General features: G+C 35.6%; 1 protein-coding gene across 2 annotated transcripts in view; it reads left to right on the top strand.

The window, feature by feature from the left end:
• The window catches only part of TBC1D5 (TBC1 domain family member 5), a 309,248-nt gene that overhangs the window by 180,773 nt on the left and 102,485 nt on the right, over positions 1 to 25,990 (top strand). For both annotated transcript variants that reach the window (XM_079299429.1, XM_079299430.1), the window contains exons 11-14: positions 4,729 to 4,817; positions 6,270 to 6,320; positions 6,414 to 6,483; positions 11,650 to 11,822. In XM_079299429.1, the coding sequence (XP_079155555.1) occupies positions 4,729 to 4,817; positions 6,270 to 6,320; positions 6,414 to 6,483; positions 11,650 to 11,822 (383 nt within the window). The remainder of the gene's footprint in view (positions 1 to 4,728; positions 4,818 to 6,269; positions 6,321 to 6,413; positions 6,484 to 11,649; positions 11,823 to 25,990) is intronic.

The following is a 25,990-nucleotide window of genomic DNA, read 5'->3' as shown; positions in this document are numbered from 1 at the left end:
GACTTCTGAAATTCAGACATTTTACTATTTCAAGTTTTTATATAATATTTTAAGTTCTTCCCCAAAGTGCTAAAGCCATGAAGTATGCTAGCAAAAAGATCTTTATCTAACCTTGTAGCATCCAAGTACAGTGCAGCTAACAAAATCCTTCTTGAGTGACAGATAAGTGCTACAAAATACCACTTTTCACAGAGTTACTTGAAGGACAGTGTGCTCAAACCATTTTTGATAAAATTGTAAAGAAAGCCTGAGTTGCACTAAGTCTGCATCCACAGTTAGTAAGTCAGTTAATTCAATATTTGTTCTGAAGGTTTTGAAGTAGCTGTAAACATGATGCTGTATTCATATAGCAAACCAATATGCAGAGTATCAACTGAAGTATATTTGTATTTGTTTCTTCTCACAATTATCTGTAGGCAGAGTAGAACTCTGTGTCCATGGACAAAGGGTAAACTGTAGAGGAGCCAACTTCAGGTAGATAGAAAATTTGTCATGGCAAAAATGCATAGATTCAGTAACTGTGAAGATTTTTATAAAACAAGCTACGCTTTCAGGTGTGGTCTGTGACCACCCTGTCCTCAAACCAGGAAAGAGGGTTGTTTCATGGAAACAAAGGGCTCATGAGTTGAAGGAACACTTAGTTCTGAAGAATTTCTTGATGATTATATAAAAAATGGACTATATAGTTATCAAACATATGAAGGATCTATCAACTGGTTATTTCTCATGTTTGACACAGTGAGCAAGGAATAGTCTTGCATAAGAACAATAAAAATGAGATCTAGGAGCTGTATTTTGAAGGGCACTGCTAAAAAAAATTACTTAGCAGTATTCAGCCTCTCCTTTCTAGTGAATATAGGCCAGAGTACTGATGATGGGAAAATGGAAGAACACATTTCAGCTAATTTAGTCTATCATTTATTGTACAAGAAGAATTATTTTACTCTTTGATATGACTTAAAAGGACTTAATTACCCTCTGCTCATATTTAAAATCCTCTTGATTCCTTACCAAGAAATAATACCTTTCTATATAGAGATAGAATATTTAGCCAGATCAAATTTTTTTTAAAAAAGCACTGCGTTTCATCACAAGCTGTTAAAGCTATTATTTTCTACTAGGTGACACCCCGTTTAACATAGACCATATTGTTAATAGTTATGGGATTTTATTGAATTAATGAGACTGTTATCATGTAGTAGAATGTCTTGCTGAGTTAATTGAAACTGCAGAGATTATATAAATGGTATTAATGAACTTTGACTGCCTGATGCCTCAGCTTTAATAAAGACTGCTTGGTGGGCTAAATGAACATAGGCAGATAAAAGAACAGGTTCAATTTTGTGAGCCTACAGGCTGTTGACAAAGAAAACTTCTTCACCTCTGTTTTCAACGAGTGTGCATCAGTATTGTGGTAGTTCCAGGAAGGGGTTGATACAGGATGAAGAGGAAAGGAAGTGCAGAAAATTGAATGAATTTGGATCATGAAAAATTGTTGATTTAACCTCACAAAGCATGTTCAATATATCAACCCGGTCTTGTGGTGCCGTGCCAAATCCACAAAATAGTAAATGATTGTGGTTTTTCTCTCTTGTTGTGGACATGTGTTGCTTTTATTAGGAGCTTTGCTTTTTTCTTCCCTAATTTTAAAAGGATGGGTTTGTTTGGTAGGATTTCTTAAAAGATAGTGCTCCTTTTAGCTTATTAGTAAGATTGTCCTTTTTTGTCCCCATGCTCCTCTCTTGCTAGATAACATTTTTTTAATGTCCATCCATACCCTTCTCTGAATTAGCTGAAAATAAATACTCAACAGGATTTTTCCTTCTTTTATCAAATATGTAACTAGTAGTCAGTCTCCCTGATGTAGTTTTTTTACCAGACTCATGCCCCACTTCCCTTAATAATAATTTTCACTAAAGCAAAGCCTGGCATATTTTGAGAAAATAATGAGGGTTACCATTTATTCATCAGTAGCAGATCATCTCCAAGTTCCTATCTCTACATTGACCTGAATACAAAGCCCAGATTAAGGAGCTTGTCTTCATATGCATTTCCATCATGTGGACTGGTCCTGTTGTCATCCATAAGAATTCCTCTGTCTTATTTGTATGACCACATACAAAAGATACAATTGCCATTAGAATAATAAAACTTAGTTGATGTATGAAGACTGATGCTTCTGTCTGTCAGCATCTGTCCCTATCCAACGTTATCTTCCAAAATGTTTGGAAAAGTTACAGTTCCTTGACAATTTGCATACTTACAACATTCTATTGAAAGTATAACATAGCACAGCATATAGTATTACAAGAAGCAATCAATAATGTTTGCTTAATATGCATAAATGCATGCAAGTTGTCTTTGTTATAGGGTTTCTGGGTTTTTCGGCCAACATTTTATTTGAAAAGGAAAAATATATTTGTATCTCTAGTGGAGTAGAATGGTGTGGAGCTGTATTACTGCTTTTAAAGGCAGAATTTTCCCTGGGATCACTGAATTTTTAAATAGCAGCTGTAAATATAAAATCTAAAGAGAATAGTGTACTGTACTGAAGAATATGTAAAAGCTACTCTAAGAGTTCTTCTGTGAGACTGGTGACAAAATTCTGGTCCTAGTTACACTGAAAGGAAATAGTGAAAATTAAGCTAAATCACTGGGCTAACTATTGTTCGTTCATGATTTGATTGCCCTAAGAGAAGTCAATATAATTTTGAAATGCATTGATTCACTTGTCATTGTAAAAATGCTATCATTCTGGTTTTCTTTCTAAACCATAGACTGTATTATTAAATCAATATTTTGTTGTAGCTGGGAAGTGTCATAAAATTATCTGAGCTCTGTCAACTTATTTATTAACAGGAAAGAGTTTTAGTAAACTGTAGCATTGAAAAAATATGTGTATGCATATTACACTGGTAGCTTTTCTTGCCAAGCTAAAAGTCTCTAAACATTTGAAGTACTCCTGTAACTGAAAGATCAGAGGTATCTTTTTGAAATCCTGATATTTCATCATCTGTTTGTTTTGGTTTTGTTATATGTGGGCAGCCGCATTATGATTCTATTTTATTATAGAGTTGATATATTATTATGTTGGAAGAATGTGTGATGTGCTTTTATCTTTTATAACTAATTCTTATTTCATGTCCTCTTTCTTTTTCTTCTGCTTATATGTTTACAGCTTAGGTGGTAGTTTTTTTTAGATAGTCAAGTTTTTTGGCATTTCCATTTCTCCCATTTCATGTTCAGTATATCAGGGCGAATAAAATATTAGATGTGGAGCTGTTAATTAAGCGAGGGCTGTATGTGTGAAAGTACAATCCTGGTTATTTAAATCTTTTTGCCACTTATATATTGTCTAATACTGGACTATTCTCCTTTGATACGACCATCATATTTTCAGAAATCCTAACTTGACAACTTGTAATCTAACAGATTTGTTGTGTTTTACATCAGCTTCTGAAATCAAAAGGCTATATTTGGTTTATTTTTGTTTTTCGTAATTTACTTCTCTTTAGGCTTCATCTTTCAAAGTAGTTGCTAAAGGTTCAGAAAGGGAAAGCTAACATTCCAAACTTCAGCCTTGCCATTGAGGCCCTGACAGTCATCTCAGTCCTGAAGAAATTCAAATTAAATTTCCTAGGATTTCAGTTGATGGCAAATAAAGAGATCACCAAAACTAGTGTCAAAATTATCAAAAACTATGCATCCAAGTGTACTCAAAATAGTAACTGACATAGAGAGGGCTTCCTCTCAGGTCAGTTCAGTTACTTCCGATAAATTTCCAGGGTTTTGGTAGTTAATGGATCTGTTCACTACATATCAAGCTGATAAGATAACTTACAGGTGTTGAACACTCCTCAGATGCTGTATGGAATATCAGCTGATGTACCAGCAAGGCAGCAGGGTAGCTACAAGCGTGTAACACTTGCAATGTTCATGTCTGTCCATCCCTGAGGGGGTGGAAAAGCAAGGGCAGAGGCTTCCTGGCTTGGAGCTGCAACCCAGCCATTCACAGTAGAGCAGCTCAGGGCTCCACCCATTTTTTTGTTCTGATTCCTGCCTATTTCTATGTTTTTTCTGTATCATAATATAAATTACATATATAAGTAGTACTCTGCAGTGGAACAGTACCAGATCTTCTCTGCATTGTGTTTAATGAGTTTATTTTGAGTATTGACATAACAACTTAAAGAAAGAGAACCAAAAGAACCCAAAACATCATTTTAATTCTCATGTCTTTAGAAATGAGTTTCCTTTTTGTTCCCAAATAGCTACCTTTGTCTCCTTTGGAGCCTACTGTTATCTATGGTTTTGGAACATTATAAAATACCAAATAATTTTAAATTTTGTAATTTTTCCCTATTGCGGATCTCTGTACTGTAGATCATTATTATAATTATCATAAATAAAATTCATATTTATGAACACAGATCTTGAAGTAAACTGCCAGGTGCAGGGTTGCCTACCATTGCCAATTTGTTGTGTGTTGTGTTAGAAAAAGGGAGACTAACTTGTTTCCATATATTATAGAAGAATAAACACTTGGATTTAATCAGAATTTAAGATAAAAGCCATTGATTATGAAACTATTCTGTTAACAGTGTGAATGAATGTTCATGCTTTTAGTTAGTCTGCACCTAATATTGCTGTCTGCCTTATGCTGTGCATTAGGAACTATTATATGACTGGAAAATCTAAATATACTTTTCCTTTTCCTTTTGTGTTTAGGGCATGCATGAACTTCTAGCTCCCATTGTCTTTATCCTACATTGTGACCACCAGGCTTTTTCACATGCCAGCGAAGCAGCACAACCCAGGCAAGCATTCCATTTTATTTGTATAAGAATCTGCTTTCTTTAAAAAATAAGTTGGCTGAACTATAGCTTATAAATATGTGCTCCATAATTCTTTGTATATCATTCATAAATTGGTATCAGAAATCATTGCATCCTTTGTGCTTCGGTGGGAATGTCCTCATTTCATCTTTCCTACTACTGCTTCTGAGATTTAGACATTGGCCCCTTCCCAGACATTGGCTGGTGAAAAAAATGGGGAGACAAGAAATACAGGGAAAACCTTAATCTCAAAGCTTACATAACTACCTGCAGTTCCACCTCATCCTTATTGCCAAAAGTGGTTTTGGTTTTGTCACTGCAGAGAGTTGACAGATTAGTGAGCTCCACTCATAGAGTGGACATCTTACCACTAGCTCTCTTTCTTCATATCTTAAAAGGGGAGATAATCATTGAAGACAGATTGTTAGGATTGATATTTCTTTCATCACCTGCAGTGTTGTAGCTGGGATATCCAACTATTCTTTAACTTGGTAGTAACATTACATTTAGCTATTGATCCTCCATTTCATTCAGAAGTGTGTATGTGTGTATGCATGGAGTCATACTCATACATATAAAATATTGCATCATCTGCTTGTCTGCTTTTATTCTGCCCCATATGTGAGGTTTTTGTTTTTACTAAAAAATAAAAAAAGAGACTAGTTTTGTTCTTGTGATATTTAGGACATTTCATTTGGTTTTTTGCACACTGGAGTCCAGCAGTGAATAAAAATGAATTTAATTATGTGTGCAATATAATATAATCTCTGTAGGTACTTCTCAACGTGACTGCCCAAAGGCAGTTGAGCATTAAGATGATTATTTACAAGTGTGTGTTTTTATTCAATGTCTGTCCTTAGATATCCTAAAATTACCTAGAAGATGTTCTTCAGCACTAAGCAACTTAAAATAAACATGTGTTATATACAGCATTCTGTTCCATGCCCACTGAAAAAGTAGAGCTAAGCAGCAAAGTAGATGGAAAAGAGGTGCTGTCACTGATTAATTGCTGTTAAAGTACAATAAAAATACAGGCTATTAAAACAAAATAAATTAATGTTTTGATACTGCATATTTGACCAGTAACCATATTTTTTTTGTTTGTTTGGGATAAACAGTGATAGATTGTGCAGCAATCAATTATTCTAGATCAAGCATATTCAAATAATACATTGTGACATTCAGTAATTTGTTATTTGGAATAATTAGATGGTTACTTCATTGTAGTGCAGACAAGGCAGCTAATTTGTTTTTGATCTTTATAAAAAGGAAAGACTTCATTTGTTCAATGGAGTTGCTCTTTTTAATTAAAAAGGCTAGTTTTCTCATTTGCACTTTATATGAAAGTTGGCTTATAAATACATAATAGTACATGCAGAACGCTGACCAAAAATAAACATTCACATTTGGATTGTTCACTGTTGCCTTTTTCAGTGAGGAAATGAAAGTTCTTTTGAATCCTGAATATCTGGAACATGATGCCTAGTAAGTTTTAACAAGTTTCTTTACATTCAATTTCCTCTTATTTGTAATTGACACCATTATTTAACACCAACTTTCTTGATTTTTCCCTTTCAGTGCAATGTTCACACGTCTTATGAAAACAGCAGAACATTGGTTTTCAACTTTTGAACATGACAGTCAAAAGGTAAATACTATTTTAAAATGTACTTACTGTGTTTTTAAGCAAATGTGATTTTAGTATAATTGATGTTATTTAAAGCTAACTAGACAACTCTTAACTTGGTTAAAGCAGTCTCAAACAAGTTTAAAATCTTTAGAGTTTCTTCAGAATTTGGTCATAAGCACTTGTGGAATGTCTCCAGGTGAGAGTTCCTATCTGTTGAAAGATCACTTGGTAATCAAAAGCCAAGTGTACAAACAGAGATTTTTCTGTACATAACTGATGCCCTTGCATAGCATTTGAAAGAGTGCCTGTCACGGGCACATCTGTGTGCCCAAACCTGTACAAGTGTCATGTTAAATAAATGCCCATAGGTAAAGTATTAAGGTGTGAATTTTACAAACAATTTGCTGTGAAACCAAGACTTCAACCATAGACTTCGTGTCAAAGGTCAGGGTGTATCTATCCCTGATATAATCACTGCATTTCCTTCAATTTATTCTTCTTATCCTCAGGATTTTCAAAATGAGAGAATGTGTGTGCCTTCAGATCTCGTGTATCTGTACAGACACTACTGAATTTAGTATGTTGCTGCTTTGATAAAAAATCTTTTGCAGTGTTCTTATTTTAGTTCTACAGAGCTCTCCTTTACAGGGTCCTTCCAGAGACCATCTACTCCTTGCCTGAATTTTCTCATGCATGGCAGGAGGGACAATTCCCTCAGTCAGTTGCTCAAGATTTTCTTTGTCTACTTCTTTTCTTGTCTTTTTCCAACTTTGTGTTTTCCTCTTTTTTATTTTTTTTTTAATTCTGGAAAATTATTTGTGTAATGAAGCACATATATATGGAGACTCTAGCAAAATATTATTAACAGTATTATGAGTATTGCCGAGACTTTCAGTGTTTCATATCCTGAAAGAGTTGGGCTCCAAACTTAGTTGCAATTTGATTCACTTCAGCATTTTCACATAGAACGTGGAGGGGAATATCTAGAGTTAACAGAACCTCAGTTGGTTCTGGATGTTCATATATGTGCACCTAATCCTGTAGTTGCAAGCTGTAATTGGGGATGACTAGTTTGAATGGCGGCTTTGTCAGTCTAATGAAGAAAAAGTTGTTCACCAAAGACTCATTTAAAACCATCTATTTCCTTTAAATATTTAAAATATTATATATTTTATCAGATAGAGCATTGGCATCTTAGCCTAAACTATCTGCAGTTATAAATTATTTGGATTTTTATATAATTTCAGTAGCTAGGGATAAAGCATATGAGATACAAATTTTATGAAGTTACTACATAGGCACTTTTATTTCAATAACAAGGCTGAGATATGTTTCTCTGAGTGTAGCTTTTCAAAATTCAGTGTATTCAAATGTATTTGTTCCAATTTCTGTGACAGAGGTGGCAAAGTCTGAGGTGGAATTTTATTCCTGGAAATAACTAGGTCTGCTTACATGTTTGCTGTGCTTGGATAGAAGGTGAAAGTTTACATTGCTCTTTCCAGTCCTTTCATAGCATAAAAAATTAACAGTGCAAAGAGAATGGATTAATATCTAGTTGTTTGTTCTTGTTCTTTGTAAATATGTATAATCTTTAATAATCCTTTCTTGTGCATATGCCTTTTACAGCCATGACTTTGGGGGTTAGCTACATAGTAAAGTGTGAATCTTCAGGAAGAAAGCAATGAAAGCCTGTGCTGTGAGAGACATGTTACATTTTACAGCTTCTAACAGTTGTTTCCATTACTCCCAGCTGCCATTAGAGGAGCTTCTCCAGCTACTCCATTCCCTAGTGGTTAATGAGAGAAATCTGTCCTTAGTTTATGCTTGTACTATGTCCTAGCCTCTCTTTACTGCTGTAGCATTTGTTTCCTAAATGCATGAACACGTAAATTGTGTTAGCATTGCCTACCAGCCATTCCAGTGTTGTGGTAGGTAATGTTTTCTGCCAGGACTTGGTGACTTAGCTAAAGTTTTCAGGTGCATTTCACTGGTATTTGTATTTAAACTTTTCTAAGGGATTAATCTGGTGCTTTCCTGTAAACAATATAGCACATTCTGAGCCGTCACTCATTTTTTCTTTTTATTGTGAACCACATCCTTTTAGTATTGATGATTTATATTTCATGTTAATAATAGATGACTAAACACATGCACTCACATTTTTTTGCAAGACCTGAAGGCTCACAAAAAGAAAATGGGTGTTTTCTGCCACATGGCAAATAATTATGTGGTGAGTATGAGCAAGGGCACAGTATTGTGTTGTCCACTTGGCTTTAGGCACAGGCACTGTGAGTCATTTCTAGTTAAACATTTTGGCGCCTTGGTTTTATTAGTTTATTTGAGCATCTTTCTGTTTGGGCTGTTTGTTTCACACCAGCTATGTGATTTTTGGAGCAATTTCAACTGACTGGAGGTATTGTCATTTTCTCAACCAAATTGCATGAGAGGAGACAACAGACACGACTTTGTTGCACTCTAGTCATCCACCGAGCTTCTTGGTGGAGTGCACTGAATCAGGAGGCATGGACAGGCAAGGCTTTGTTATTGGCTGCAGCTGCTTCCTCACAGATTCTGTCATGCCTTGAAGATTTCTGTTAATAGGGTTAATTTCTGAGATGCTGATAAGCTGCATTTTGATGGATACCATTTACTTATCTCGTGCTTTTAGAAATGGCAAGCCAGCGTATACTATTGGATACACTTAGCCATGTTTGATAGTCAGTCAGTCTGACAGTCAGCAATGTGTCAGTGCTGCATTATGCCAAGGTGCACAAATGCTGCAAGTGACAAATAACTCCAATTTTGGCACAGAGGAAGCTTGCATTAGTTTTGATATTCACAGTCTTTAGTCACTGGAGCCAGAGTTTAATAATCTGTCTTGTAATTTTGTAAAGATGGCTTGAAACCCACAGACAACTATAGTGGTGTAAAGACTAAAGTGAGTAATAGCTAGTCTTTTCATATTACAAGTTCAAATAAGCAGAGGGATTCTGATGTTGAGCTTTCCATATAAGGTTTTATGCCCATAATAAAGAAAAGCTTAAAAACACAAGTCTTCTGAGTCATCAGAGTTATGAATGCATGAAGTGGTCAAGCTGAAGTTAAAGTCAATTTGAATAAAGCACAATAAAGTTCATACCCCAGATGTGTGCCAATTGATAGTGCATGTCTGCAAATACATAGAGCTACAGACTTTTATGATTAGTTTCAAACATAAATCCATGTTTCGGAAAAAAAAATTAATATAAGCTTACGTTTAACATTAAGGCAATATTACCATATCATGCTTTAAGGGTGGTTTTCTGTGTAGAAGATTAATGGATGCCTATTTTCAATATTTTGCATTCTTGTATATGACTAGTATTGTGAAATGGGTGCAAAATTGTAGGAAATAGCCATACAATGCAGAAATAAAATTCAGGGTACAAAGAAGGCTGCCCAGCTTGGTAAGAAAGAATGTAATAGAATAATTTAAAAAATAAGGTAGGAGAAATATCCTTTCTCAATGTACCTGCAGCTGTGAAGAACTTTGGTGTTTGACTAAGTAACAGGATTGCCTGTTGGCCTCCAAGACACTAGATGTTTTATTTTAAATTCGTATTTGATAGAATTTTGAATAAATAAATGCCATATCAGTGAACTTTATTTGACAGTCTGAGGGAGCTTTTGTCAAGTGATTTGCTGGAGTATCTTAAATGAGTATTTCTTGGTACCACAATACCATGGTTAAACTACCACACTATAATAGACAGATCAGTCCCTTTGCTGCAATTGCCATAGCAAAGCAACAATTAAGCAGATTTTAGGATACAATTTGTAATCAATCAAGTCCTTAAATGGAAACATATTACCTGAAATCACTGTTCAACATCCTACCATATTTTCTGCAGTACAGAAATCAAATAATTAAGAAAAGATACTTAAGCAAAGAAGATCAACACAACAAATAGACTTTTTGGTAGACATTATTAAATGTTCACTGTCCATTTGCATGTTAAACCATGTTGTAACTGATTTTGAAATATCCATAGGAAACAACATTGGGAATAGCTTATACAACAAAAACAATCTTTCTTTGTTATTGAATGTTGAAAATAATGCTCTTTTCACAATATTAAAACAAGTGAATTTGTATTTAAACAGTGTAAAGTGCAATAAAGTCTCCTGAAATTATTAACCCTTTGAGCTGGATAATGCTTCTCTATTAGTACAGTAAGCAAAAATGTAGAAAAACAGCAATGTTTTTCAAAGTGAAGTTTTGAGTCAGAGGTCATGATGACAGATTGTGGGAAAGCCATTGCAAAATTCTTCTCTTCTGACCATTTCAATTTTCCCTTTTTTACAACCTTAACATTGTTCCTAACAGCTTAATTTTCTGTTTTCCTGCCCCCCATCTTTCTCTTGATAGGTTTGACCGGCCTTTTTTTATTTTTCATTCTCCTTTTTACATGTTTCATATGCAGTGCAGTTCATTACGTGCTGCATTTCTTTGTATCATTGTGTTTGTTTTTCAGTAATACTTCACTCTTTTGCAAGAAGAATGAATTTATAGCAGTATCATGTTCAACCCATTGGTTTTTACTTGATGAGTGTTATGTTGTGTTGTAGATCATGGCATAGTTTGCATAGCCTTCAGGTCCAACCAACTGCTGTCTCACTGTTCTATTTATTTTTTCCTTTAAAAGTTTCTGGTGCTTTATCAAAGCTGTGTTGGTTTTAAGGTAAAACCACCAGATTTTCTGTGCAAGTGGAGCCTGTTTAGAAAGGATTGTTTGAAAATAAGTTACTTCCTATTTGGTATGCAATTTATTGTCCTCTGAGGGCATATATTCTCTACTGAGTTACCATTCATCTGCTTTATTCTGGACTGAGTCAGACTGCTGATATTAAAGCTAAAATAAAGCTGTCAACACTTTGTCAGAGCATGAAAAGTAAAGCATGCACGTAAAATTTGATGTGCAGAATGACGGGCACTCCTTGGCACTCCTGGGAAGGGGAATCCCACAATACCTTCTGCAGAAGTGGATACTTGAGATTCCTCTTCTGCTGTAAAAGCAATGAGTTATTACTATGTTTATTTGGAAGCCAATGTTTACAACAAATGTAATCTCCTGCACACATTCTCTTTAGACAGTAAGGCTTCAAGGGTTGTTCTTTTCTTCACCCTGTTTTCTGTGTCTGCAGGAGAAAGATGTGATGATAACACCTATGCCCTTTGCAAGGCCACAGGACTTGGGGCCATCTATTGCTATTGTAGCAAAAGTAAATCAAATTCAGGATCATCTGCTGAAGAAACATGATATTGAGCTGTACATGCATCTGAACCGACTGGAAATTGCTCCACAGATTTATGGACTGTAAGTGTTTGCAAAGCATTATTTAATTTAATTCCTTAGGGGTTTTGTTTCACTCTATTAGGAAATTTTTTCCCTTAAATTTTGCATTAGAAGAATGGGACTGAAAAGAAATACCTCTTAGAACTTACTTGTTTTGCAGCATTGCAGTAAATGCCACCCTGCTGTTGCAGTTGTGACTCAGGAATTTTCAGTGCAGATAATGCCCATTCAGCTATATATTAGAGACCCTGATCAAGTACAGAGCCCACCTCTGTTCTCCTGTAAGAAGACATGGGATAATAGGACACCAAGAAAATATTAGCATTGAGTGGTTTATTTACTTAATTTTATCACCAGTTTTAACATCAGTGAACTTTTCCCTATTGTGTTATGGGGTTTTGGATTCTGTTAATACAGGGGGAGGGGCACGTTAAAACAAAAGCCATGGGTATGATAAATTGTCTGTGTACAGAGTCAGCCCAGGTATTCCCTTTTCCATGAAGCTGCTTCATATCCACCCAGCTGGTTGTGTATTGTGTACTCCCATTCCAGAGAGGTTTATTGGGCCAGGTGTGGCTTTGGATGTGGCCTTATCCATGTGTTCATGCAGCACTGAATCCAAACTGTTTATAGCTGCTGTAGTCAGTCTGGGTCAGCACAGAGTACAATTTGTGAACCATAAGTAATTGTGAAATGCCCATGGTTTTGAAGAAGAACTCTGCCTTTATTGTTTATTCTAGACATTTTCATCTTTCCTTAAGGAGTTGGCAAGCCATATGTGCCATTACAGGGACAGAGAAAATGACACTTTTAAATTTTTTTTTTTTTTCAGTGATTTAAAGTAAGATTGGCATTGCCTTAAATGAAAAAAAAAAAGGTGTGAATTTCCAAATGCAATTGTGGATTGTAACAAGTCAATAGAAAACAAAGAAAGGGAAGGAAAAGGTGGCTCTGTAAATGTCAGACCATAACTGCAATACTTAACACTAAAGTCTAATTTGATGTTACTGTAAAATGAAAAAGTGCTGCAACATAATATACTCTCAAGAGAAGAGTTGTGCTACTTATTAATAACTTATATTAGGAAGGTAAATGTAATTCTACAAATCTTAAATACACTTTATATGTATGAGTTACCTGTAGGGGAGGAAAAATAATCCAAGTAAACTCAAGGTATTAAAATTACAAAGAGGACAGATTGTTCTATTGCAATATTTTTTGCATAGTGTATTTTCTTAATATCTTCACTAGTCTGGAAGAGAAAGCAAGCATCCCTAATAAACTTCAGGGGTAGTAATGAATAAGTAGGCTGTATAAATATCAAGTAAAATAAAAATACACTGTTTCATTTATGAAGACTTATGGAAACAAAGAGAGAATAAAATAAATTAAACTTCAGAAACTTACAGACAAATATTTTGGGGCAAAAATAATCTGTAATGTAGGTATTCACATTGGTTTAAGATTTTGCCTTTCAGTAAGAGAAATAATTGGAAGAAAAAATTATATTTTAGCTCTAAACATAATATTATAATAACAGAAGAATGATTCAGTCTGGTGTGGCATAAATAGAACTGAATCTGAATAAAGAAATTTACAGTTAAGAGAATGAATTATGAGAGAGAGCTTCAGGCTGACTATCAGGAAAACCTTACTAACAGAGAGCTGTTAGACTGTAAAATAATCAAAATTTGCAAAGGAAAAACGATCAGAATATTTTAAAAACAGGCTTTGAAATGCTCTCAGAAATGGGTAGTATCACACAGACAGATTCTGAATTGGCAGAAGAGGAAAGTAGGTTACCTGTGAGGTCATATTCTTCCCTGATTCCTGATTTGGTATAGACAAGAGAAAAAGAAAGGGAAAGGAGCATGACTGTCTTGTATTAATATCACCTTTAATGATGTCTGAACTCTTCAGAGTAGTAATTTCCAGTAGTGAGCCAACTGTCAGCCTGAGATACTGTATCTTTTCCTGTATTTAACATTTCTTGAACTAGAAACAGCATTTCTTAAACAGCATAGTTTATCAATAATTTCTTAACCTAACCAAACTGCAGAATTCATTTGTGGTTTTTGCTGAAGTTTATTGTTTTGCTGAAGATTTGCCAACAATAAATAGTTATCTGTCAGCCTTGATACCACTCAAAAAACTATACAAATGATAGAAGGAAGCCTGGGAACTTTGCTCAAAAGATATTACAATGTTCCTAGAGAGCAGGATCAACCTGAAAGGCCTGTATTTAGTAGCAGTTGCACAAGTTATAAAGTTCACTTATTTTAAAATTCAGCATTTTACACTTTGCATCTTTCTATAACCTTCTGGGACAAGGCAAGAACAATTCTTTGCATTTTCATACAGTTGATCCTTTGATGTTTTCCAATGCTTCTTGTTATTTTTCAAACACTAGCAAGACTTGATCTGCAGGGAGGTCAGGTACCCCAGATGGTTGAACATTTCCATGTTCAGAAACTCTCCTTTACAATAAAATTACCCAAAAAAAAGAGAGATTATACAAATACACATTAAACGCATACGTATATATATTATACACAAAACAAAGTGATTATACACTTCCTGAAATTATGCTTACCTGTTTACAAGACCAAGTTTAACAGGCATTTCAGTACATGTGGTACAACTCATTAATTTTGGTTGCTGCCCAATTTTGAAGTTTTAGCTCAAAGCAGTAGATTGCCTTCTCTTCCAGAGCACAGCAATGAACAGACTTTGCATTCCCTGGCTGTCTCATTCTATTGCTGATTGGGAAAAGAACCCAATAGGTGCAGCAATTATATTGGCTCCTGGCTATGCCATACTTCCATGCTCTGGAAGTTCAAGTTGGTGTCACAGGCAGCAGCAGCCTCAGCACAGGAATTTCTGTATCTGGAAATTTTGAGACTGCACTTTAATTCACTTGCAGTCAGCACTGCTTGTCCCTGTGATAATTATTCAGCTGCTATTAATATCAGCTGAAATGGAACTAGCAATACAGAGATAAAGGGTTTGTGCCTTATCATTCCTCAGTCTTCTTTCTTTGCCATGTCTCTAGCCTGGACCCCAAGATAAGGTTTTGCAGAGTAACATTGTTTCACTCTCCTGGTAATATGTGAATAGTCTAACAAACTATAATAATTATCTAATCATATCTAATTTTGGGAAGTCAAGTACAAGAATGGTTTGAAAATAAAATGGAATTGATTACATTAATAGTTCAGTGACATGCTTCCTGATAATAACCCTTTCTCTAAATTAAAAAAAAAAACAACAAAGGTTAGGATTGAACATAAAGATTGGATATTCCAAAGGGTTGACAGATTGAATATTCAGTTTAATTTTAAAATTAGAAGAGTTAACCATGATAAATGTCCTAGATTAATTGGTACTCTGATGTTAATTTCTTTGTCCCTTACATGTAATTCATGTTAAACTACAAAATATTGCAGAACAATACTGTGTTTTCTGCAGTGGCCAGTGTTTGCAGGGACAAATTTTTAAGCAGGTTAAGCTCTCAGCTTGAGAAAGGATAGTGTTTGAGGAAAGCCTACATATACGTATACATATACATATACATATACATATACATATACATATACATATACATATACATATACATATACATATACATATACATATAAGATAATGTCCTGAAGTACAGGTGTATTTTAGGTCACTATCTTCCATTTAAAGGAGTTTGTAGTAGGCAACTTCTTTTGCACTTCACTGAAAAGATTAATCAATTGGAAAGGTCCCATATAATATTATGAGCATTTTATTTTATGTACTGAGGGTGAATTATATTGCACCAAGTGACTGTCTCATGGAACTGCATGCAGTAAGTATAGCCAGATCATGTAAATATATATGATACAGTTGTGTAGAAAAAATGCACAGAAAGATAATGACAAGGCATAGGAATGAAAAGCCTCTGCCTCCCTCTGCCACTCTGCTCTGTGGTCATTAGTCAGGGACACACTGCCCACTGCCCCTCCAGAGGCTGCAGGCTGGCACTACCATGGCACTTCAGGAGGAAAGCCCACCTCAGGAAGCACAGAAAGAAATGCAAAGCAAAAGAGAAGGGTGCAAACCAAGTTGCAGGAAAGCCAGACACGAGTGTGGATCTGAAGATAGCGTTGGAAAGGTTATGTTACAGCAAAGTCAACAGCAGATGTGCTGCTCCACTATTGCTGTTCTTACTGGCTTGGCTGTGAGCACTGCTGTGGGGCATCCACCTGCTTTAGTTTCTTGCCCATGCCATTCTGGTACCAGGCAGTATTCTTTTGTGTAATCAGCTCAGCCTGTGGAGGGAGAATTTAAAGGATTTTACTTGCGTAGTAGAGGAACACAGATCATATTTACTGTATCTGAAAAAAAAAATCAAAATATCACTGAAATATTTTTGATTTACAGAAAAAGTAGATCAAAGATCACTCTTGATAAGGAGAACTTTTCAGATCATGCAGGATCCCTGGGTTTATTTTGGATTCTCACATCAAAAGAAAATGAGATAATATATGACATGGTCCAAAGCCATTACATTTCCTGTAGTTTTTAATCCAGTGTCATCAATCAATTGGACAGCAATTACAATGAAAGCAACTTTGAGCTATTGTGCGTGTAGTAGAGGAACCACCAAAGTCTGGCCTTGCTAATAAAAGGCAAGTGTCTGGCAGTGAGTATCTAGAAATGGATAAGACTAAGCAAATACAAAGTCTTTTTGAAGAAAGCAGTAGTTCTCATTTGAATGTCCAAGACCAAATTAATAATGAATGTATTATCTGGAACTGCTGTTGATTTCCAGTACCTATTTTCTGTTTGAATTAAACAAAGCATTATATATAAAACAGATTTTAATGGACTATAAATCCCATCTTGTCTCTCAGTAGAAGATTTGTTGTGGATTTAGTGCCAGATGACCAGGCCTTTCTAAGAAATGTTCGTGTCCACTGTTGGTCCCACAAATTGCAAGATGCATTCTACTGGGTTTTTAGATTTTTGGGGGCTGACTCAGGCATTTGAAGAGGTTACAATGAATTCTATCTTGTATGGTGAAAAAAGTACTGTAAGAGGAAACCTTTCTACTTTCTAAATTAGGTGACTGAAGGAAACATCTGAAGCCACTTTAGAAAGCTACTATATGTTTTGGTAGAGGCAAGGATTGCCTCAGCTACTGCTGCCCTCAGCTACTGTACCAATTGTACTCTGATGGTTTATAATTCAGATTACTTCCTCTTTGCAAATAAATTAGGAAAATTCTTGAAGATTAGGGTAAGTATCTTACCTCCTGCAGCAATCCTCCTTAACTCTAAAAGTTGCTTTTCTTCTGTTTTGTAGTAAGACTACTCACCCTTTCATGTTCTTAAGTGATAGATATGTGTTCCTCATTGTTGAGTTCCTCAAAAAGCTTTATAATTTGTTGATTGAAAAAAATGTGTATTTAATTTTGTGCTCCTTCTCCTTGTGTATTTGGTTAAAAATTACAGTATGATGAACTTGTGATTTTATTCTTTTTCACAACTATCACAAATAGTATTTTAGTTTTACCTCTGACTTTAAGATTTTAACATGTAAATAATGTAAAAGACCACTCTGTAAACAGAATGAAGGATTGGTTGAGGTGTCAAAAGTGTTTGTCAGAGTTTTACTCTCCTGCTGCATAATTATGTGCTGAGAGGATAATGAGTAGTACTGGATGTCTGTGAGGATGGAATGCAGATTTGTCATTTTGTTGCTCCTTGATGCAGGTGATGTGCTTCCCATATGAAGTACATGGAGTTATCTTTATCTGGGAGGGAAACAAGCAAGAAAGCTTCCATTTTGACTTTTGTTGCATACCCTGAAAAGAAAAAAGGCTGGTAGCATTAAACATAAATAGGCTTAGAGACCACTGGATTTGAATAGAATTAGTATCTTCTTAAACCTGTGATAAATTTAGTAGGAATATAGAATATAGGTGCTTGGAAAGCTATCTTTGTCTTTTTCGTTTTTTTTCCCCCACCTATGTAGACAGTAGCTGTTGACTATGAAAGCTGAACAATGTATAGAGGAGTTCTACTTCAGTAAGGAATTTAAGGTGCCATATATCAGTATTTACCTCCCCTTTACTTTCTTTATGCTTAAATCACATCAGCTGTTCAGGTTAACCAGGTACTTTTTAATTTGGTGCATCATTTCACTTCTTTCAATGACATGGAATTTAGTCTAGAAACTCATCTTGGAAATTGGTACAAAAAAGGCAATAAGTAGGTCAAGTAATTGTTGCAGAAAGTAATTATCTCAGCATATGCCTAAAAAATGAAACTGTGCTAACATGCCCATGCTGACATGATGTTAGGAGGCAAAATACAGCACTTTGGACTTAAGCCTTTGCTGGTAACCAAGATGTTTCCTGTAGAATCCAGTCCTGTGGATAATTCATGTTTTGGTTAACCAGTGCTGCTTCTTCACTGCTTATTCTTACCAAGTCTATATGAATCAAGTTAGTATGGGCATGCAATCTCATGTGACCAGCAACTCCTTAATTTTCCTGTGGATACATAACTTCAAAAATTTTACAGGAGTACTGAAGAGAGCCATGTACACCATCTAGCAGGGAAAGATCATCCTGTCATCAGGCCTTAGATAAAAGTCAATACCCAGTAGTTGTCTGAAGGCTAACAGAAATAGCTCAAAATCTTTTCTGTCATCTCGATGCATTTAAAAAGAGCCACACAAAGCAGACCCTCTGCTAGAATCCAACAAGACCAATAGTGAGGGAGGGATATTAAACACAATTTAATGCATAAATTTTAAAATTTAGAAGTTATACCAAATTAGGATATAGTGGGTAATGCAGGTAAGAAAATTTTGTTTGAAATCTTCAAACAGATCAGCATGAACTACTTAAATGCATAACGTTGGCCTGTTGGAAGCAGAGGTAAATCTCATTAAAAAAATCTAAAGTTTTAATACTTTGTATTATTCAATGTCCATTCCAGAACAATCTAGGCCATTTTGGATTTTTATGAGGGGGAAAAGGAAAGCAAGGAATTGTATTTGAGAAAAAGGCAATTGGTAGTGAACTGTATTGAGGTGTGAGTTGTCAACTTCAGGGACAGCACAGTCTTCAGTCTGAGTCTCTCTTAGACTAGGAGGACATGTTAATCATCTGGCTCTTCAGGGTCATTTTCATCTGAGTTCTTCATTTTAGCAGAAAATTATATCCTCGAACCACAATTCATCACTAATGAAAATGTTGTTGAAAATTAGTGAGATAGTAATTCTGTAGGAATGTGGCCAGTCTGCATTTTCTCTAAAAGCATCTGATTGCCCAGTAGAATGCAGTTAATTGGGAAAATGAAAGGCAGTGTATGTCAGCATTGGGAAGAATGCTTCCTTTTTGGGTTTTCTCCCCACCAAAGTAATAATTCACCAGGTAGTCAAGTCACTCTGCTTGCACTCCAGATACCAAGATTAGTTCTTGCATAGCCATTTCTACCCCTGTGGACAGTGCTCTCCCTGCCCTTCAGTCTAACCAGATATTACAGACTGAGGGGTTTGGGCAAGGGAGGGGGAAAAGGTGGGGAATCCTACAGACAACTTATGTAATTCCCCGTACATATTCTGAATTTTCTCTGGCAGCTCTTTTCTTGGGAGTTCTTGAGTTAGAAAGATACATAACAGAGTTGGAAGTCTATGCAACAGTAAAAGATCCTGCTCTGAAAATAATGCAACAGTCTGTCCTAATTTTTAAAATGGGTGAGCTGGATAGTGGTTCTCTGTGACCTTGTGAACCTCTTTCCAACATCTTGTTAGAGTTGTAGAAGCCTCATCAATTAAAAAAAAAAAAATCTTGTTCCAAATAGGTGCATGCCTTGAGTCTCTTTTCTGGTTCTGATGTGGTTTTGAGCAAGAATTTTTAAAAGTACCCTATGAAATATTAAAGCAAGCCATCCATATCCGAAGAATAAAATCCATTAACGCAGGTCACAGAAATAGGTTGCTCAAGAGTAGTGCTGTTAATTAGGTTGCACAATTTTGTGTAACTTTTGCATATTGTATGAATTCACAATATTTTAACCTAGGTAAAGCATGAAAAATTATGTTTGAGAAACATTTCTAAGAATAGAATTATTTCACCAAACTAATGCTGTAAAAATGGGGAGAATATTTCATCATACCTCATACTGAATGTAACAGCAAGAAGCCCTAAAGGGTTGAGGTGCATAACTTAGCAGGAAGATTCCACAGATTTTGGCAAGAATTGAAAATCTGTGCACAGCATTGCAAAATAGAGTTGTCTAGTGAAAAAGAACAAAAGCAGACAAGAGTAGGAGCTTTTCTCCAATACATATTTTGAAATCAATGAACGAGTCATACTTGAATCTTTACAGAAAGCCAAGGGTGCTGCCCTTCTATATTCTTTCTCTGAAAACACTCTCAGCATAGCATTTGCAGATTGGTATTGACTGCCAGTGATGACTGCCTTGAACTTCCAGATAGCACTGTTTCTAAGGAAAAAAGGCCGTGGGTGCACCTAGGCTTTGTTGTTCACTATGGAATGTATGATAGCAGAACAGCAATTCTTCCCAAATTTCAGAGCAGCAAGATGGCATCACCCAATATAACATCAGCCTGAGAAGTCCATGAGAGGAGCATTGCCTTTCATAGACCTTAATACTGTCATCTATCACTTTTAATGATCTGCTTTTCTTTGCTTCTTGTCACCTTATTTGAAATTAGGACCATGCTTAGCATACTTCCTTTGATTACCTTTTATGCACCTTTTTGTCTGAAAAAGCGTTGAATACAATGATCTTTGAATGTCCCTGAAGCAATGTCCTTTGCTCTTGGTATTGAGAAAGGGGAGAGAGAGAAGAAACTTCATTTTTTCTGGTTTTTAAGTTCACAGTATAATATAGTGCAGAAAATATGAGATAATGAAACTCCTGAGCTTCTGACTGCTTGTTACTTCTACCAGTAATGCTGGTAAATAAAAAATAAAACCAAGTGTTTATTCACAGAAGTGGAGAAGTTAGTAAAAAAGTTTTTGCATACTTTGAATAAATCTATACACATACCCACATGTGCAGTATAGCAGAAGAACTTTGTAACATGTTGTATGTTATGAAATATCTTTACAATGTTTAACTCAAAATTCCACATGTCTAAACAAAGTCTTTAGTTGTTTACAGCATACATCAGTGAATGGTGTGTGAGCTGTTAGAGTCTAAGCTTGGACATTGCTGTTTATTCTATTTCTAACAAGTACATGTAGGAAGGACATGCAAAAACAGTAATATCAGGTTCAGGGGGTTTTTTACTAATGGAAATACACCTGGCTAGAAGTATATGGGACATTTTGAATCAAAGAATTCTCATTGTCTTATTTATCTATGAGAGAAATCACAAAAGAGTAATGTCAACACAATAAAGTCCTCGCAAAAAACTCGGATCATAATAATGTGCTTAATATCTGGAAACATTAATGATGATGGTTATATTTGTATAGACTGAGCGGTAGAAAAGATAATGGCATCTTTGACTTTAGCAATTCATATATTAGTACTAATGGTTTGACATGCTACTTATTGAAAAACTGCTTTAAAATAATTGAAATAGATTTAATGCTCCTTTTTCTTATTTCAATAGTTGTAATCAGAAAAACCTTTTTAATGGTGTAATCCCAAATCCAACTGAAGTACGTAGTTATACATCCTACTTTAATGTACATCTGAGCTCTGGGGCTCTCATGCTGAAACACATTCCCTGATTTATCTTCTGTCTAAACTATTTCTTACATTATGACTCTGTGCTGCAGCCTTTGATATTCCCTGTGACATCATGAGACAGCTGTGTTACATTGTGTTTAAGCAGTACTAAACCTTTAAACTTTAAACGAATATTTTTCTTCTCAGAGGTATAAATAGAATATGTAATAAGCATCTGTGGGATATGCAATTAATGTCACTTGTGAGGAAAGGCCTTCATGATGCACTTGGGTTTTGGCACTCTTAAATTATGAGCTCTTTACTACACTCATGGGATAAATTCCATATCCCCCAGATGCTTATTATGTATCTTCCATCTCCCTTAATTCCTATTAGCTGGATTAGTAGTTGTTGTGATGCTGAGGTTTATGGTAATTTAACTGGGGTGGTTCTCAGTGATCAATAAATAAACTTCAAAAGTTTAGTAATTTTTATTTTCTAGCAATTCCAGTGTGTATAGCTGTAACAGTTTACATTAAGTGCTAGTTGAATATACCAAAAACTTTGGTCATCTGTACATACTGGTCTATCCATTACCTAAATTTAAAAAAAACAAGCAAATTTGTAAAAGCAAAAGATTTCAATAGCAAAAGATGAGCTGAATTGAAATGCTGTGATGTGACTAATATTACCTTCAACCCCCACAAATGTTTTTTTAAAAATATAGTTTACATAGAGAATAAATATTTTTTGCTAAATGACGATATTATTAATGTTCTAGTCACAGTCATTATCTGGAGAGTTTGTCAAACTGGTACAGAATGGCCTAGATTAGTTGTCAACTCAGGAGCAAATAAGATTTTTAAAAGACTCAATAAAGTCCAGTGATTAATTGCTATATATTCTGATTCATGCCTATCCCATTTTATCTAATTTAATAAAAGTCTAAAATGATGATTAATCCTTTCACATCAGCAGTTGCTGGTACATCCATTACATGTCCAATCTGAATTCCTCTGCCAAGGAGTTAACTACTATTTTGAACTTGGTGTGAAAAATATCATTATAAATTTCATTAACCTGATCATCAAATTTAAAAAAGTCAACTCGTAAAATCCATTACTACATATCATGCATCGAAGATTAAAAACTGGTCCTTAGTGGGCAGGAATAGCCAGGATTTAATTCCCACAGCATATGTTTAAAGTGCTCATACGACATTATTGTATCTGTAATTATCAGAATTTTATGTTTATTAACCCAAGTGAATTAAGAATCTTGTTTTGCGTAGAATTTAGCACGCGTGTTAAATTGACCATTAATTCAGAGCCTATCAATGTATATGTTTTTATCACAAATGTAGAGATATTTGTTTAACATATTGTAATCACTTTAGCTTTTAGAGGATTGCCTCCCTTTAATTTTTTCTTCTCAGATGCAATAATTTACTTTTTCAGTGCTTCCAGTTGGCTATCTTGGTGTGGATCCCAATGGGTGACAGTGATATAAATTTTACTTCAAGTAGTCCTTCTGTGGGAAACTTGGAATATTTCATGTTAACACTGTGTCTCAACCATGACTATAACTATGTTTTCCTCTACACCAAGGTGGTTTTTATCCATCCATGGTTAGATCCAAGAGACACTTCTCCATGCTGTATGGTAAAGGTGCCTCAGCCCAGAAATACCCACAAAGCCTTGCAGATTCGGAGTGGGTTTGTCATTTATTTTTATGAGGGCTGCTCAAGTTGGAAATTCACTAAATGCATGAAAATATGCAGCAGGACAGCTCGAGAAGCTGAATTTCCCCATCCTGGTGCTGGGGCAAAGCATGGAGAACCAGCAGCTTCCTTAGGAAACTGCAGCCCTGGCCTGGCCAGCGCCCCAGGAAACCCCACCTGTGCCCAAGGGGTAAATGCTTGGGGTAACTTATGGAATGCACCACAGGAAAAACCAGAAAGTAGTTGGGACAGAGAGCTGTTGTCTGGTTTGTTTTTCACTCATGGCTGCAAGCTGCGGACCCACTGTTGGCTCCCAGTAGAAGAATGAAAGTCACATGGTTTGAGAAAATATGAACTGCGGCGGGGGGGGGGTGGGGGGTGGGGTTGCCAAACCAAAACCATCACTATTTTGTTATTTCATTTTATTTTGTCCACTGGAACAAATGTGAAGATGCTCCTCTCTTCTGAGAGAGGTTTATGATGCAGGATGCGCCCAGGCTGCAGCCCTGAGACAGAGGCATGGCAGGTGCAGCAGGGCAATGCCCCTTGGTGCTCTTAGAGGTCTTTTCCAACCTCAGTGATAATACAGTAATATAAAAAGGGATGAAATTAGAAAGAGTAAAAAGGCCCTTTTTAATCTACAGCATACCTACCCAGTGAAACATGCTTTTCTCCTTCCATTTGCAGACAACTAGCATCAGTAGTTGATAGTCAGTAGCTAATCATGGCAGTACAAAGGTGTTTCAGAACAGCTAGGTGATTTATCAGAGATGTATATCACAGATTATCAGGTGTTGGACTTGGAAATGCACATTTGCATACTACTACAGCTTAGGTTCTACTCATAAAATGAAAGAAGGAGAGCACCTAGGAGATTTTAGTCTTGGATCAACCAAAATTTATTTCCAAGGCTCACCTTTAAATTAAAAAAATTGCCCATTGTAAAATCCTTGCCTTTAAAATCTCCTTCATTAAATTAGCTTTAATTTATCTTTTGATCATCTTTGATCTAATTTATCTTTTGATCTATTAAATGTTGAAATTAGAGTAGCTTTTTCTTCTAGGAAATGGTTTAAATAACCTGTCTGCAGGACTTCACATAACACCAGTATGAGTAAAAACTCCCCAACAGAGGTTGGAGGTGAATGAATGTATGTAGTAGCAACTCCCAAAAAATTGTCTCTATACTTTATGGGCTGGAATAATACCAAGTTATATTTCATAGGGGCCTTCCTATAACATTTTGTAACTTGTATCAGTTTATGAACATTATAGAGACTTGTTTTCTTAACTTTGTGGAAGAGTTTCTATTAATTGTTTCCTGTGTAAAAAGACAAGCAATGCTATGTTTCCTTAGGAAAGTTTTTTTAAATTTTACTATCTTTTTACATTGCAACAGCTCCCATTCCACTGGAAAATTTCAGGTATCATTAGTTTGTTTTTGGTGTGTGTCCATTTCTAAAAAAATTGCAGTATTTTCTCTTGAGATGCTTTCAGTAAATAGAATTTGGCTTGAATGCTGAAGCATCTCACAACAGAATTCATCTGTAATAAATTTTTTCACCAGTATATCTGGATCTTCCAGGTACCTGTCATTTACATTTTATTAAATCTCAAAAACTGGTAACAGTTACATTATTTTCATAATTAGCACATTTAGTTTGGTACCAAACTAAACTACCATCAGAAGAAAAGACAACATGGTAAATATGTGTTTAGTAAGGGGGAAGAAAGTTGGAGAGATGGTTAAATGACATACTGTGTGCAGGTTTTGCTGGAAAGGGGAGTAGAATGTGGGAGGGGAGAGATGGAGAGACCAGACATGAGACCTCACCAGCTGAATTGCTGAACCTGGAGAATATGAGGTGTGTTTGCAGTGTAGCTCAGTCATTAAATAATGCACAAGGGTTTATCTCATATGGCCAGTTGCAGCACTCGCCTGATAGTCAAAGGATGAAATAAATATCCAATGTGTAAACCTAAGCATATGTAAAACAGGTAAACACAGGGTAGCCTTGAACACAGTTTCTCTTTCTTTGTGTATGTGTAGGTGTGGATAAAGTCTTACATATGCAGAAACTGTTAAAACCCAAATTATTTAGCTAACTCCTAAGTAACAGACTGGCAAAAAAAAAAAACCAAAAAAAACAAAAAAGAACCCAAAAACTGGTTCAACTGATTTTGCTATGAGTAAGGGGAGAAAGAAGGTTCTTCTTTTTTTCCCATTTCCCCTAGTTATAAAAATTACAGTGATTACACATCATAAAGCCTATCTGTAATAAAACGCATCAGCTGGCCAAGGTTTTCATCGCTCACTCAATAATCCATTAATACAGCAACGCTGCCCAGGCATCTTTATAATACCAACTCGGAGGTAATTTTAATCAGCTAGACCAGCTGGTATTTAACAGCAGCTGCTGGAGACGCCACAAATATACTCAATAGCTGACATCTTTATTTGCAGTTTTTCAAGGGGAGAAGAGATCCTCCTGTGGTTACTTATATTAAGCTTCTTCTTTTTTTTTTTTTTTTTATATAAGTATTGGTACCGGAGGGTAATACCTGAATGAAAGCAGGAATAGAGTTAATGCGAAAAATAAAAAATGCATTCTTGGAGTCAGAGGGCTTTTTCATGAAGTCCTCCTCATAAATGAGCAAAAAAATAAAGCGTGGATGCCAGCTTTGTTGGAGTTTAGAACCTTTTCCTGGTACATTTACACTAATCTCAGACATGGCTTGCGGCATAAAATGTACTCTGCAGTGCTGCATCGCCCTATCTT

Source organism: Erithacus rubecula, assembly GCF_903797595.1.
Source record: "Erithacus rubecula genome assembly, chromosome: 3".
Taxonomy (NCBI): domain Eukaryota; kingdom Metazoa; phylum Chordata; class Aves; order Passeriformes; family Muscicapidae; genus Erithacus; species Erithacus rubecula.
This window is presented reverse-complemented; position numbering and strand designations above follow the sequence as displayed.